The following is a 16,089-nucleotide window of genomic DNA, read 5'->3' as shown; positions in this document are numbered from 1 at the left end:
AGCAGATGTAAATCAAAGAGAGGGATGGTATGGAGCTCATTGGCTGGCGATCGTGGGGACGGGCCGACAATATGCCGATATCTTTTTTTCTTATCAACTCAGCGTCCTCTTTTTTCTTCGCAACAACACACACAATGCCTAACGCCCGTGAGCCTCCTAAGAGGAAGACCCGTGATGGGTCTGAAGATGCTGCTCCTCGGAAGAAGCAGCAAAAGACTGATGAGGTCCAGTTCGAGGACTACGGCGATGGCGCGAAGCCCAAAGTGACCCGGAAATTCAAGGACAAGTTCGCGCCGAAGCCGGAGAAGGAGTATCCCTCGATCAATGACCTCAAGAAGCGAATTCGGGATGTGAAGCGACTACTCAACAAAGTGGATTTGCCTGCCGATGCTCGCATCCTGCAAGAGCGCGCGCTCTCCGGATACGAACAAGATCTCGCGGATGAAACCGCGCGCAGAGAACGATCGCAGATGATCAAGAAATATCACTTTGTCCGCTTCCTTGGTATGTGGAAAACAAACTTCGACCTTCGTAAATTCCTTGCTAACGTGTCTGGCTTTTTGAATAGACCGCAAAACCGCCACCAAAGAACTCAACCGTTACCTGCGCCGCGAAAAGGAACAAGATTTGGATACGAAACAAAAGTCTCGCCTTGCCGAAAAAATCCACACTGCCCGTGTGAACCTCAACTACACGATCTACTACCCTCTTACCGAAAAATACCTATCAATCTACCCCAAGTCGGATGCGAAATCGGATGCGCCAGAGTCGGAGACAGAATCTAAAAAGCCGGAGACCGATATCAAGTCTACCAAGCCACCACTATGGTCTGTTGTTGCCAAGTGTATGGAAGAAAAGACACTGGACCTTCTGCGCGAAGGAAAGTTGAACATCAACTTCAACGGAGAGAAGATTGCGGCCGCGTCTGCTCCAGTGCCAGCTCTAGATGCCAGCCAGGAGAAGAGCAAGAAGAAGGATCAGCGGAAAGAATCCAAGGGCGTCTCACAGAAGGAGAAGCACCTGCCCAAGGATGATAAGAAGAGCAAGAAGGAGAAGCCGATGCGCAATGAACGATCTTCTAAGCGTGATGCACCTCAAGAAGTTCCCGTGGAGGAGCAAGATGAAAGTGACGGTGGTTTCTTCGAGTAATTAGCGAAAACCGTGGTGCAGAAATAGTTCATGTCTCCTCATTCATCATGATATCCACCTTAGCATTTCCACTGCAATTCAGCGCAATTGAAACCAAAACAGTCTTGCACCATGGCCCTTTAAGCTGCTTTATGAAACTTCTTTTCTAGCCTAGCCACGTTGGATTATCCGAAGATATGCAGAGCATAGGGACTGGACCAGAATGACCAGGATATCGGCAGGACAGAGGACAAAAGAAACCATCTACAACAGGGGTCATAAGTGTGTATAAAGTGCCACTGATGGACAGTCTCTACGCGAAACCCAGCCACGAAGCGAGCATACGATTTCATGCATTGTTTTCGCCCTGCTTTGGCCTCTCTTTATTTCACATATTTTTTGCCCATTTTCGCGTGCCTCCGGTTATAGTTGTTTGGTGGGTTAATCATGTAAGTTAGATTGTATAAAGGTGGAATGTGAAAGACTTAATGGCCTACTATATGACCGTATATCTGCCCGTCTGTCCTGTTTAATTACCACTTTGTTGGGCCAAGGCATAGAATCATCATCAGATAAGATCACACTACTCCACACTGAAGAGTAAGTTACGCAAAAACAGACCGTTCTCATTGTTCCGCAAGCTAGTTGAGATAGCAAAAACACTAAGCAAAGGAATGAATAACAAAGCAGCAAAAGCAATAAAGGCACAAAAATACATCAAAGGCAAAAAACCCCCTCCTCCCAAAAAACGCTCGTTCTACAAATTCCCCTCATAGCAATATCATGAGCCTCCTTTCCATTAGCAGAGCCCAACATCCTCATGTCATACGCACATCATCTGTAGGAAATGACTGGAATCCTACCTGTGGTTCAGGCTGATCCATGATGATATCCCCGGAAATTTGCTCAACCGCGGATGGTAGGTTTGTGGTCTCTCCGTTAGCAATATCAGTCCCGGGCTGCTGGATGACAATCTGTTCCATCGAATCCTCAGAGGTGGTTTGAGTAATTACTTTGACCTCTTCACTCGCTGGGGTTCTGATTTCCCGTCTTGAGCTCGTTTCTACCATCGATGTGTCCGCCATCGGTGTTTCAGCAGGCGAGGCAAGCGCCTGGTCATTGCCCTGTTCCTTGGCCTCAAGTTCCTGTGATTTCACGTTATCACTGGAGTCATCAAGGTTTCCAGAGTCACTAGTATCCTTCGAGGTAGACTCAACCGATTCTCCTGGCTGATCAGAAAAGATGTTGGCATAGGGCCGAACTAGGGACAGGTACTTGTCTCCCAATCCCTTGCTCACGAAAAATCCCCTTTTGACAGTCGTCGTTTCCGCATGGGCATTCACAGGGCCACAACGGACGTTGTACCCAGGAAACATCCACAGCGGGCAGACCTGGATGAAACGGTTGAGGTGAGGGAGTACCGCGCAATGGTGATGATCAGCCGAGACAACGTCACGAGCGACAGGCTTTCCCCGGTAGCGAATATTGAAATCCGTTCCATGCGGCTGATGCAGCCGCATCTGGCGGTCGATTGTGTGAGGAGCCCGCGCTGCAGATTCAGGTGCAATCACCGCGCCAACGGACCAGACAGGATGGTTCTTTGTGACGTTTCGATGGTACTCGTTGATCAGCCAACCAATACAGATCGCGTGCTCACGACCGCATAGGATGTAGTATCCTTTGTATACTGGGAAGAAGGGTAAGCCATGAGCCCAAATGATAGGTGCTGCTCCTGAAGACACGCGGTTTGGGTTGATGTCGCCCTTTTTGTTGAAGTCGTATGGATACCAAAGAGCTCGCTCCCCAAAGTTCAGTGATTTGGTTGCCAGATAGACCAATTCATCGCAGAGTCGGGTATTTGGTGGTGGGAATTGGGTCTTGCCGGTTTCGCTGAATGAGAGTCTGTTGACTAGCTTGAGCTGGGCCTTTTCGCTCCAGCGAGTTGCGGTGGTGCCGGGACCATCCTTGTCTCTCCATTCGATCTCGGGGTAGGTGTTGTGGTATCTCAGCAATTCGAAGCAGTCGGTTTGAAAGTCCACTTGTTTCTCCAGGTACTGTTGTACTTGTGCCTTTGATGGCTCGCATGCCATCTTGGCATCCCGTTTCATCCTGCTTGGTCTCTCCGAGGGGGACATTGAGCCCTTTGGAATGGACTTTTTGGTGTCCTTTGGCATGATTGAATGGAGAAGCGAGATTGATAAAATGAATAGTTGTGCTAGTAGAAGGACAGAAAAACAAATAGTGAAGAACGAACTTGATCACTTTGATAAGTCAAGCGGCTAGGACAAGATTATCAATAACAAAGAAAGTGTATGAAAGGTTGGAGGCGTGAGAAATAGAGGGAAGTAGGAAATGAGACAAGAGAGGACACGAGGTCGATATGTCTAAGCACTTGGGTGAAACGGGTAATCGAGTAGGTAAAGCAAGAACGATGATGCAATTGAAAAGGAGGTGCGAGAAATGCAATGCCGGTTACACAATTGACGAAGATGTCGCTAGTTGCTTGGGTAAGTCAAGCGGCTAGGGCGAGATTAGCAGCGAGCAACGAAGACGACGTATGGAAGGTAGGTGTAGGAAATGAGACAAGAAAGGTGACGGTGATACAAGCAGCAGAGATGAACCTAAGCACTCGAATGAAATGAGTACGAGAGTAGGTTAATGAAGAAGGTATAATTGAAATAGGGAGAGGCGAGGAATGCAATACCGGTAACGCAATTGACGAACATAAGGGTATTGACTAGGATGAAGGGAGTAAGAATAGGTAAAGCAATGAAGATAAAAAAGGCGAGGCGAGAAATGCAATGCCGGTAACGCAATTGACAAATATGAAGCTATTCACCTGGATGGAGCAAATGAGAGGGCAAGTAACGAAACGAAGACAATGTAATTGAGAGAAAGAGGAGATCAGACGAGGAGTCTAATTTGAGGTAACCCAAATCATGAATATGAAGCCGGCAGTGTGGATGAAGCGTAGCAGGGGTAGTGCATGGAAGGCAAACATGGATAGACCCTTTTTTATCCTCTTTTTCATTCTCCTTGTTGCCGATTTTATGAACTCTAGTCCATCCAGTGTTGTACATTCTCGAGTAATTTCACGTTGCTATCCTGGATCTTCTACGAAAAATAGAATAAAGTGTACTGAAGAAAAAGTAGTCTCATAAAGCAGCCTAGAAGGCCAGAAGTAAACCTAATGTAAAATCACCCAAAGAGGCCCGATGAACCAGGCAGGTTCAAAACGCCAGTGACCCCTCTAGATGCGCTAGAGCTGAACAAAGAACTTGATTCGAAGATGATCAAAAGATATCGAAAGCTTTAAGACACGAAGTGGAAATGCCAATCTTGAACTGGCGCCAAAAGAAAGAAATGGGAAAAACAGATGATGTTGGATAGATGGATGTAGATATCGAGAAAGAAGATTTGAAAATCGGTGGTCAAGTGTGAAAGGTGTTGGAGAGTCATAGTATGCGTAATTCATGGTTCGTAGAAAGTTGGCTCCTAGCAGAAGATCGCTCAAAAATAAACGGACAAGTCCATTTATCCTACTGGCGGTCCTGCGCCGGCAGATTCGAGCCGCGGTTTGCGTCAAACTCGGAAAGATGTTCACAGAACACAAAGAAAAGAGTGGTAGAAGATGTCTTCACATAACAGTGCAACTGCCACCACTCTGAGCTCGGCGACGTCTACCACCAAGAGCAGTGATGGCACCTATACCGTAAGCATCATTTTCATCCTCATCGGCATTGTAGAGCCGCTCGGCCTCACGAGCACGGCGCCTGCGTCGACGCGCACCGGCACCGGCAGCGCCGGCTTCCTCTGTAGCCATCATGTAATCGGCCCACTTCCGGTCCAGCCGGGAAGCAGCTGCCAGATCACCGCGGAGGACACGCTTCGTGTGCTCGTCGACGGTCATCTGCCACCCGTAGAAGCATTTGAGTTGGATGATTTCGTTGGGGGAAGTTGATGAGGGTGGAGGGGTGGAGCTTGGAGTAACGTATGTGCTGGTCATGGGGGACGAGCCTGCGTCGGATGTTTGTGTTACTGTCACGACTGTTGATGTGGGTTTGCGTGAGGCGCGGGGGACATAGGCATTGCTGGAGAGCACTTCTTTGACACCTGCCCAGGTGACGTTTGCGCAGTCGAAGATAACCAGTCGTAGTCCGACTTCCGGGAGATCGTCGCTGTACCCGCGTTTGCGGATGCGGAAGCTGGCTTCCATCAAGGTCAAGTCCGAGACTCTAGTGTTGTCCATTTCGACGGATCGGAGATTTGGGCAGCTCTTCATCACTTGCAGCATGCCCGTGTCACTGAGGCTCTCGCAGTAACTGACGTTCAAGTGCTCTAGGTGCTGGGCACATGAAGCTTTGGCTAGCTCCACAAGGACACTGTTGGTCAAGTTCTCCAAATCTTCCATTTCCAGATGGGACAGCTTAGGTGTGGTCTGGATGATGTCGATGATTGAGCTGTCGGTCAACTCAGAGCATTGAGAAACCTGCAATCCCTCCAAATCTGGAACATTGTGAGCTAAACTCTTCAAACCATCATCGGTTATCTCGGCGCATTGATGCAGGTCTAGATGGCGGAATAGTCGCGGTGGAACAACAGGGCGATTGGTCAGGAGATCCACATTGGGATCTTTGCCGTGGATCAGCATCTTCAGACTCTGATCAGTCAAGTCGGTGCGGCTCATGATCAAGCGCTCCAAAGAATTGCGCTTAAACAGAGCCAAGGTAAACTTTTCGTTGCCAAAGCCCCGAATCTCGCTAGCTCGGAGGTCCTTCAACCGCTCACAGGACTGGACAATCCGAAGAAGACCAGAGCTGTCAACGTTGTTGCACCACGAAACATTCAATGTCTCAAGTTGCGGGCAAGACCGTGCAATGACTTTCATGGCTGAGTTCGTGACACTCGACAACCCCGAAACATTGATATTTTCCAAACGAGGGTTGCGGAGCAAGAAAGAGTAAATAGACGGCTTGTCGATACGGCAACCCTCCAGCGAAAAGTTGACGACATTTCGGCACAAATCCGACATGCGTTCTCCGTCGGATGACCACTTATCACGCATCTGAATGCAACCTCTCAGATTGAGGTCTCGAACGAACGGACCACCAGAAGTGATGAGCTTCACCAAAACATCGCTGGGAATCTTGGAATAGTACTCGGTTGTATCAACCTTAGACCATAGCTGCCCATCATAGCACATCTCATTCCACGCCTTGGAAACAGCAGAGCAGCGAACAATCTCCTGCGGTGTCAAATGCTGAAAGACCTCCATTTTGAGCTCTCTCGGCATATCACCCCAGAAATCGAAAGTCTTCACTGGCTCGGATTCCGGTAGGACGATCTCCTCCATCCTAATCCCCACCGGTGTGCCTGTTCGCGGTGACCCCCGTGAGGCCGGCCTCACGTCTGAGGGCAGAGGGACGGTGCGGGGTAAAGGGCCACTGGGCCCATCAGTATCGACTAGACGTGGGCGAAGGTTTGAGCCCTGGAACTCGCCAGGAGAACCAGAACAACCGGGCGTAGCAGGACGAGGATTGAGACCTCCATAGAGCTGAGAGGAACTCCCGTTTCCCAGACAAGGCGAGTATGCGGTCGATGATAACGAAACGCAAGATAGGGAAGCCTTGTGCTCTCGCCGAAGGCCAGAAGTAGATGCCGAGCGCGCACGTCTTGCCAATGTCGGGCTAGACGACATTCGCTGAAGATTCTGCAGGAACTTCTGGCGACCCTTCAGCTTGGGCGGCTGTTCTAATGGGATCTGTCCGCAGGTTGTCGAGTTCGGGGGAGAGATTCCCTCCGGCATGATCTCGTCGGATATCTGGGCGGCCATTTTGGTGGTTTTCCTCGAGCCGTAGATATGATTTTCTTGTCCGCCAGTGTTCTCCCGCGTCTTCCGGAGGGTGTCGGTACGACACAGAGTAGGGCAGGTTCGACGAAGTCGGCTATCGACGGGGGAACAATCGGAAGGTATAGAGAGCGTCAGGTCGCGTGCGCAGTACTGCACCGTGATCACCTAGACCTGCATAGTGATGAAACACAGTCCTGGTTCTAGGAGAGTCAAAGAGACGCAATAAATAGCAATGCGGTGGGCCGGTGGGGAAACCACGTTGACCGTTATTGTTCTCTTTGGGGTCCACGGCCAACAGAACCGTGGAACAAGCCTCTGTCCGACACTTGTGCCGAGTTGACGTTTAAAACGTTAACGTTAGTGGAAAGAAAGTAAAAGAGTAAAAGTAGAGGGGGAGTAGGGAGGGAGTAGAGGGGCACTGGCAAGATAAGAAAATAAAAAGAAAAGGAGAGTGGAATGCAGAGCAAGTAGGGAATTCGATACATCGACTAAACTTGGAACACGCCCAGAGTCCACATAGCGAATGATGTACTTCCCATGTACCCTATCTACGAGGCCCCGGGTTATCTACTTCCTTATCGCTACCGTACATACTACAGTATACATCCTTTATTCCGTACTTTCTTCCTAAATTGCAACATCGTCTTCGGATCTCCTTCTGATACCTCAGTGGCACAGACCCCATCTGAGGTGAGACCCAAAGCCAACTATCGGCTGACGACGCCTAAGACAAAAAGAAAAAGACAGCAAAATTACATCTTAATGTGTGACTAGAGTCCGAGCCAGGGAAAGCCCGAGGCGAGATTGTTCCTGAGAGGCAGATTCACTTTGTCGCCTCCTCCGGCCTGTTGGACTGGGCGCCACTGCGGGGGATATGGGCCCGAGAGGCGACGAAATGTATCCATATCCATGTCTGACCCACTCTCTTGTCTTGTGTCTTTCTTGCTGTTTCTTTTTTTCTGAGCCTTACGGTGTAACAGAAGCCACATGTGCGTGAGACTAGCCCATCACCCACTTGGCACAGGTCAAACCTTGAAAATATAACGCAATTGCTAACCTGACTGAGCCACTGGGACATAGAATAGACATGCATGCGCTCCACCTCTCCACTCCTCTGGTGATGCCAAGGAAATGAGCCACTGTGTCGAGTGGCTCCGACACATTCTCCCCGCAATTTCGCCAATATCTTTCGGTGAAGCAGTATACAGATTCTTCTGGATTTCTAAGTCATATAGGTCACAAATATCGTATGCAAAGATATAATCAAATGCCATGGAATAATGCGTGTAGAAAAGCCCAGAAAAGATAAGTATGGACATCATGCCATGCTCATGTTCATAGTCCACCCTAGTAAGAGATCCGCTCCACCAATGATACCCAATCCCCAGCCCGCAAAATCCTGCCATCATCAAAACGAAATCAACTTTGTGGGGTATCGTGTTATTTTTCTTAATAAGTAAAAGGCGTGGAGAAAGAGATCAGCTATCCACCATCCACGGGTGTTCGAGCACTTCAGTGATTGTGAGGCGGTTGTCGACGTCGCGATCGAGCATTGTCCGGATGAGGTCAATGCATGCTTCCGAGAAAGGAAGGAAGGGGATGCGGAGTGGGTGGTCGAGGATTTCGTCGACGTTGTAGAAGGGGTTCTCCTTGTAGACAATGGTGTACAGGAGAATGCCCAGGGCCCAGATGTCCTGTTCCTTGCCTCGGTACGACCTGCCCTGGAGAACTTCGGGGGCGGCGTAGTCTAGTTCAGGCAGTCAGCATCTTACCCCTGCCCAGGTCTGTAACACAAATTGAAGCTTACCAATCGTTCCCACAAAGACATCGAATGGCCCGTTCTTAATGTAGGCCGCGCTACCGAAGTCAATCAACTTGATCCGTCCCTCCCCGTCGAGAACTACGTTCTCATCCTTGATATCTCGATGCACCACCAACGCCTTGGTGTGTAGGTGATTAATCGCGCTCACAACCTGTTTGAAGATGTTGCGGCATTCCGACTCGTCCATGTTGGCCTTGAGCTCGATGTAATCGAAGAGATCCATTCCTGGAAGTCCGTGCGGAGTCATTTCAATGTAGTAATTGACATCATCCTCAAAGAAGCCTTCCATCTCCACAATATTAGGGTGCTTAAGCCCGTCGCGTCGTAGGAAGTCCAAAACATGAATTTCCAGAGGAACCGTTCCGAGCTTGCGATCACGAGTCCACGTATCCACCAAGATTCGTTTCTTGGTGACATACTTGAGGACCATTCTCTTAACAGGCTGCCTCTTTAGACGTGCCAGTTTGACCTGCCCGTAGGCGCCTTGTCCCATTTCCTCTACGATCACGTAGTCACCGATGGACCGTTTTGCTGGAAGCTCGTTCCTCGCATTGATCTCGGGAACAGGTTGTACGGGGCGGTCAGTGAGAGGTTCAGATGCAGCCTCGCTAAGTTGCTGACTGAGGGTCGAGGTCGGAGCTTGTACCTCCACTGAGATACTGCGAGTGCCAGGGGTCTGCGTGTCGGAGCTGGATTCGGGATCATGCGATGGAGAAGTTGGCTTAGAGGTGGGCACCGATGATGGTGACAAGCCGGCGGCATGTCCGGCAGCATGGAGCTGCCTTGAGTAGGTGATCCACAATGCATAGACCAACTCCGTGACTGCAATTGTGTCATCGCTTTCATCTGAGTCACTGTTGCGATCGCTGGCTTTCTCTTTCTCCTTCTCCTTCTCCTTCTCTTTCTCCGCCTTTTCCTTTGAAAAGAAGGTTCCGCTTTTGACTACGCGCAGCTGAATGTCCACAACAATAGTCGAACCGTCTCGGTGCTTAGCAAGAAGACCACTCGGCTCTGTGAATACTGAGGCTGCATTTGCCTTTCCGTCGCGAAGGATAGAGAGCGTCCGTGCCCGCCGGAAGCTGTGCTCAGGAATCACAATACCATCAACCAACGGCACATTGTCCTCCTCAGTTAAAACGTCCAAAATTTCATCGAAATCAGGGACCAAATCAGTAAAGTGAAGTCCCTCTGGTCGTTCTTGGCCGAACAAGACAGAGGAAAAGACGGAGTTGGAGCTGATGACATTCAATGACGACGACGACAAGACCATCATTCCAGCGACATGGGGGAAACTCGAAACGTGTAGAGTTCGATCGCCTCCTCCCTTGCCGACCGCCACAGGGATGCAAACGCCGGCCGCAGTGCGCGCGGCAAAGTGCTTCAACCCCGCAATCTTAGTCACTCCCTTGTCGAAGGACGTTTGTAGAGAGTCAGTTGGCAAACACGGGAGAAGGTCGGTGATTGGTTGCCCTTTATGGACGACAGATGGGCCCCAGATTTTGTCAGTGTCACCTTTGACATCCACAACGTTCCATGAATCATCGCACTGGACAGAGGCAGCGTTCTCTGTAATCTCTTCCAGAACCCAGATCAGGCCACCACGCTTCTCCATAACCCAGACGCTAGCGGAGCCCCGCGTCCCGTTTCGTTTTTGGATCGGAACCACATCACCGCAGAGCAAAACGCCGCGTGATTTATTGGCCGGGTGGTTTGCATTTCGGGCATTTCTCGTGCTCGAGCCATATCCGTCGTCGGTTTGGGCTCGCCGTGACTTTTCCCGTGAAGATGGTTTGCTAAGCAGTTGGGCTGTCACCCCGTTCCCAAGACCTCTAAACTTCGGATTCACGGCATGGATATTGGCGCGTTCGGGCTGAAGCGGCATACGGGCAGCGGCGTCAGTGCTGGGATCCCGAAGTTTGCTTTCGAGCCAGTCCCTGTGTTCCTTCTGTACGACTTCCAGGATACTTAGACGGCGAACTTCAGATTGAAGAACGCCAAAGATCAGACAGGAGAGATCATTAGCTGCCAGGATGGTCCATGGTGCTTGGGCTTCAGTTCGGAAGACGGCCTGGGATACGGGGGTCCATTTGCTGCTGTGGGTGTGGAGGGCAGGAAAAGGGAATCCCAATCCAGCGGTGGAGGAACTAAGGGAGGCGAAAGGGTCCGCGGAAGAGGTGTAAGGTTGAGCTAGAGTTTCCATCAGCTTGCTCTTGAGCGAGGCTGAGCAGAGATCCGTGTATGTACGTTTTAAGCTTACGCGCCTGGACGTCGGGGCGGAGGTCAAGTCCCTCCTTTGGTTCGAGATACGATCACTGGGGACAGGACTCAAAAACTGAGAGCTGTCCGATGGATGTGACCCCGCGGCAGATTCCAGTGCCATATCCCGGGTGCTGACTGGAGAGGTAGAAGAATCGCCATCCGAAAAGGCCTTCTCAAAGATGTTGTCGCCATTGATATCTGCAGGTCCGGTAATGGGTCCTCGAGTCTGGCTTCGGTGGTCCTGAGTTTCAAGCATATTCGCGCGGGCCAGAAGGTCCATCATGCCCTGGATTTCCGTATCCCCGCTGACATTGGCTTGCGCGTTGGCGATTCCAGGATTGGTCCCAGCCCATCCCATGCGGTCGCGCATGAAATCAATGGATCTCTTGAGGATATTTTGGCGACTGTGAAGGAATTCCTCTGATTGTTGTGCAAATGAAAAAGAATGCAACGACTCCAACGGAAACCGGTGTAGGTCCTCTAAATCCGTGAAGCTTTGGGTCGTGGACAAGAGGCCGGGATTAACTCGAGACGACGAGCGCGAGCGGGGGGACGCAGCGGGGCGTTGAGCCGCCATGGGGGCTAGCGACGACGTAGAGAGGTTTGGAAGGGTCAGAACTCGCGAGGGTTGGTGCTGGCGTATACGATCCAGTCCAGACGGACCGAGTCCATGCTCGCTTTCAAACAACGGAGATCTGCTGTAATGCCGCAACGTCAGTGAGTGACCTGCGAAAGTAGAAGAACTCTCGCCGACCTTGAGATAGGGTCATATCCCGAAGAAACACTATTATCCCTCGAGCTCTTCAGCTCTGTCTGTAAGGAAAGTTTTTGGAATCCGGACTCGGACTCGGGCGACTCTGAGAGGGGTCCCAAGGGCGACGAAAGAGGGCTGGGCTCGCCTATGACTGATCAGCATGATTCACGCTCAACTCAATCGGCGCATGTCGAAGTTTCCATTCCACGGGCCCTGGAATGATCCAGTGATCCGGGGGGTTGATCTCCGCGGTCAGATGCACTGCAGAGATCGTGACTCGCTTTTCGGGAGTAAACCCGTGTCAAGCACACCACGTTTGGTTTCGCTCGGGCGCTCCAGCACGTCTGAACTCGATCGGGGAACTGGAACTGTAGCTTCACTGGTTTTCCCGTTCACCCCCTCTGGTTTCCGAGGCCCATGGAATGTGAAACAGATACAAGGTCAACATCAAAAGCATGTGCAAATGACTTACCATCAGGGTTAAAAGCAGAACCCATTCTCTTTTTTTTTGTATTTTATTATCTCTGACCCCTATTCAGTAAGAGACGTCAGATGGAAAGGAAAGGATGAGGCTCAATCGAGGCGAGCACTCGTGAAAGAGAGGTTATGCGACATGTATAAGTGTGTGGAGGTTGTGGACGGTCATTCGCTGCGACGGTCGAGGGGGCAGCTGCCTCGTAAGGACTCAGGCGACATGTGTGGCGTCGCGGCTGAGCACGCAAAAGGTAAAAAAAAGAGAAAGTCGCGGTGATGTAGAAATAGTAAGGGGGAAAGGAGAAAAGAAAAGCGCAGCGGGGGATTAGTGAGGTGGGGAGCCCAAGGGAAAATGCAAAGGAACTGGGTCCCTTTCCGTGATGTAATGCCGTCTTTGCCTTCTATACGTCTTTAAGGGCTTTCTTTTCTTTTTATTTATTATGCATAGGTCGGCTGATTGACGCCTTCTATCCCATGTGGCAATATAGCCTTTGCATAGTATGTACATTCTTAGAGATCTATGAGGAATGTCGGTTTATATGTGAAGCCGGGAATAGAGCGCTAAATACCAAGCTACTACTCAAATACTTGAGAAAGACATGGGTCCATGGAAGGAATACCGACCACCATGACAATCAATATACTCGGAGTATAGATCTAAGAACGCAGAGTTGAACAATAAACTCTTCTAGGTACTTCTAGGGTGACACGCGTGGCGTACTAATTATATTTTAGAGTTCACCAAGCGTGGAGCGAGATCAAAAAAGTTTGAAATCAAGTTGACTTCATATGTCTTCAAGCTGTGGAGATAGAGATTTGATATGGATACACTACTAGAGGTCGATGGACGTTGCTTTCCACTGTATAGGCGCTCAGGCAAAGGTTACCCCGCTTCAAAGAGGTCACTGCCAGCTTGCTTCCAACTATGTATAGTCTCTAAAGCCATTCTGCAGACGATGATGCAAAGTGGCTTGTCGATAGATCCGAGCGCCTGATGTGGGACCATGCTTGACTCCATTAGGTGTCCGGCTCCCATTGTTCAAAACATAACAATATATTAGCCTTAGAGATAACAAATGGATCCCGTGGACCCCGGGCTTACATATCACCGGCTTGTATACGCAACCAGTAATACAGGCCGTAATCGAGGCGATCACAATGGCCCATCCCCTGACAGAGGATCCCGAGAGCCCCGAAGGCTGTGTAGTGCCAATTCACTATGCTCGGCATCTGTCCCTGAATTTTCATCTCCGCCAGATCCGAACAAGGTGCTGGGTCTGCGGGCTTGGGCTTGGTCCTGCTGCCGGGTCTGCTCCGGCGGCGGCGACGTGGAGCTAACGAAACAAGATAGGTTCCGGCCGCCATCAAGCATCCATGAGAACCCTGCATCTGTCAGGGACGGGCGCACATTTGACCGCGAGGCTGTTGCCCGCACACCTTCGGCTTGCTTGTCAGTGCTCATCCGATTTGTCGTGGCGACGCGAACAGGCTTGGAGGTTCCACTCTCGGCAGTCGGCCCGTTCGTATTCGTGTTAGTGGAAGTTGGCGTTCGCGATGGAACCCCGGTTTCGAAATCGTGCTTTGTTTCGCCAATTGTTGGTTCGGTTGTCTTTTGAAGCCCACTCTGGCAGTTTGCTTTACCTTCTGCCTGAGGCGGTTGCTCGGTAGACTCTACTGGGACGGAAGGATCTTGAAGGCAAACATGGACGCTCTCAACTTTGGCCAGAGCTTGCTTCACGGAATCGTTTGTTCCGGGGTCGATGTCTTTGACATTGGCCAACTGCGAGCGAAGATCATTCAGTGCCTCGCGTAGGGTAATTGCCAAGGCTTTGTTCCTTTCTTCGAGACTATCAATCTTCGATTCCAGTGCGACTGTGGCCGCGGGTATTGTGGGGACTGTAGGCTGAGCCTCAGAAGCCGACGCAGCTGTAACATGCCTTGAAGAAGCAGCGCGCAAATTTGGTTCGTAATGCATTGTCTGCATGTTTTTCCTTGCTTCAGTCACAGCACCTCGAACAGCCTTGGCCACACCCCAAGACTCTGTTCGGCGTTGAAAGCCCTGTGAAACATCCTGGAAAATGGATTCGAGACTTTTAGGGTTGTTTCGTGCGGGGGAATGAGCAGGCGAGCTGCTTTCATTGCGTCTCTTGAAGTCTTCCCATGGAAAGGCCTTCCGTCGTGTACCGGATTGGCTGCGACTCTTTGACTCCGGTGGTCTACCCGAGTACTTTGAAATGATGAAATTGCCCCGCTCGGCTGTAGGGTTTTGTTCCAAATACAATGCGTCGTACACAAAGGTCTGGGGTTCATGTGGCTGAGGTGAAGGGTAGCGGAGTAACAATGTTAATGCAGTCGAATAGTCTGCCTCGAGCACTAGATCGCGCATGTTAGCTAAACGTCATTCAACGAACGACTAAGCGTCAACCAACATTGCCAGCGAATTCTCAGTAGCATAGATATGCATGTGAAATCAACAAGATCAGACCGTAGTCCATGAGCAAACAGGAGATCCCACATCAGCAGGACATCATCAAATGGAAATTCCCGTCCAAAAAGGAGGCGCATCCAGCGGCTTTGCACAGAGTTTAGCATGTATATCACACGTTATTGAGGCACTGCAACCTACGTCAGGAAAATTTGTGGTAGAACATCGACTGCTTCCAGGTGTTCCGCGAGTTCGTGGTCAATAATCATCAATGCCTCTTTGTGGAGATATTGGCACCGATCAACTATTGGAAGCACCTCTGCCTGGCCATTTGCAGATCGTGTCTCACTGTGCTCATAGTAGATGCGAGCTGTCTGCATGGCAGAAAGGAATAACGTGAAAGAATCATGCTCCACGAATTGAGGATCAAGAAGCTGAAGCATCAATTCCTCGTTTTTGTCGTCGTTTAATTTAGGTTCTCCAGATTGTGACTTCACTGAGTCCCGGTCCACTGCCCAAAGTATGGGTGCGAGCAGCTCATGCATGCCTTGTCTATACCCCACGTCCGGATTGAGCTTGGAGTAAACGAATAACACATCGGTCAACTTGGATTTCGTGGCAGGCTCTTGGAAGAAGAAGTTCTCTTGCAGGCATCGATCGACGTCTTGTAGAATTTCGGCGCGCAGCGTCTCATCGTTCCGAAGTGTCTGCCAAGGAGACTGATCGTTCCAAAACTTGGTCAGATAAGGCACTATTTGGCGGAAGCAGGACGAAGCTGAGAATTACGTACCTCTGCATCGTCCGCCAGCGGATCAACACTTGGGTCTATATCGTCCGGGTGTTCAATGTATTTCAAAAAGTGGTCTCGGAGTGCACGATAGGCGTCGCGGGATTCGTCGAGCTTGGCTGCCCATTCATTTTGATCCAGACCGTCGAAAAGCAGAAATGCCTGTACTTAAATGAGCATCTATATCCAAGCTCAATCATTTCGAGTCACAGAACCTTCCAGCAAACCGATCTCAGCCCATCATTGCATAGGTTCCCTCCCTGTTCGGATCGCAAGGTTGCTCGGAGGTGGGAGGGCGTGTCATTGTCGGAGAACAAGATGTCCCATCTCTTTCTGTGAAGATCAGTAATAAAATACTTCCAAGAATATTGGTGGTAAATACCGTGTCTCCTCAATGGTTCTCATTGCCGAAGTTGTTGACTAGGAGAAGATGAGGGGAGCCGGCGATAACTAGACCGCCCGCCTTATCGTCATTGCGACATCTCTATAATCGTCCGAGGTTGACACTTTCACTCAGACGAATTTACAAGGAAGGGCGGAAGCAGCTCGAGGATATTTCGGTTAACGTCGATATACGATCCATTGCTTT

General features: G+C 50.3%; 5 protein-coding genes across 5 annotated transcripts; 1 reads left to right on the top strand and 4 right to left on the bottom strand.

Moving 5' to 3' along the window:
• Positions 1-134: 134 nt before the first annotated feature.
• On the top strand, positions 135-1,149 carry PENARI_c001G05765 (Efg1 domain-containing protein; the record flags this gene model as incomplete). The annotated part of the gene is made up of 2 exons (XM_022626589.1): positions 135-504; positions 569-1,149. 2 exons carry the CDS (start codon positions 135-137, stop codon positions 1,147-1,149), a joined length of 951 nt encoding a protein of 316 aa, XP_022493334.1.
• Positions 1,150-1,946: 797 nt separating this feature from the next.
• Positions 1,947-3,218, bottom strand: PENARI_c001G06318 (uncharacterized protein; the record flags this gene model as incomplete). The annotated part of the gene is made up of 1 exon (XM_022626627.1): positions 1,947-3,218. The coding sequence occupies one exon, from the start codon at positions 3,216-3,218 to the stop codon at positions 1,947-1,949; it is 1,272 nt and encodes a 423-aa protein (XP_022493179.1).
• A 1,547-nt stretch (positions 3,219-4,765) lies between these two features.
• PENARI_c001G11727 (F-box domain protein) lies at positions 4,766-6,961 on the bottom strand (the record flags this gene model as incomplete). The annotated part of the gene is made up of 1 exon (XM_022627050.1): positions 4,766-6,961. One exon carries the CDS (start codon positions 6,959-6,961, stop codon positions 4,766-4,768), a length of 2,196 nt encoding a protein of 731 aa, XP_022493971.1.
• Positions 6,962-8,457: 1,496 nt separating this feature from the next.
• On the bottom strand, positions 8,458-12,311 carry PENARI_c001G02097 (serine/threonine-protein kinase; the record flags this gene model as incomplete). The annotated part of the gene is made up of 4 exons (XM_022626276.1): positions 8,458-8,726; positions 8,787-11,758; positions 11,815-11,959; positions 12,287-12,311. The coding sequence occupies 4 exons, from the start codon at positions 12,309-12,311 to the stop codon at positions 8,458-8,460; spliced, it is 3,411 nt and encodes a 1,136-aa protein (XP_022493965.1).
• Positions 12,312-13,441: 1,130 nt separating this feature from the next.
• Positions 13,442-15,905, bottom strand: PENARI_c001G10027 (GTPase-activating protein GYP6; the record flags this gene model as incomplete). The annotated part of the gene is made up of 6 exons (XM_022626917.1): positions 13,442-14,661; positions 14,718-14,860; positions 14,915-15,432; positions 15,504-15,662; positions 15,716-15,833; positions 15,883-15,905. 6 exons carry the CDS (start codon positions 15,903-15,905, stop codon positions 13,442-13,444), a joined length of 2,181 nt encoding a protein of 726 aa, XP_022493495.1.
• Between the last annotated feature and the right edge of the window lie 184 nt (positions 15,906-16,089).

This window comes from Penicillium arizonense (assembly GCF_001773325.1).
Source record: "Penicillium arizonense strain CBS 141311 chromosome Unknown PENARI_contig001, whole genome shotgun sequence".
In the NCBI taxonomy this organism is placed as follows: Eukaryota; Fungi; Ascomycota; class Eurotiomycetes; order Eurotiales; family Aspergillaceae; genus Penicillium; species Penicillium arizonense.
The sequence above is the reverse complement of the archived record's forward strand: the minus strand, read 5'-3'. Positions and strand labels throughout refer to the sequence as shown.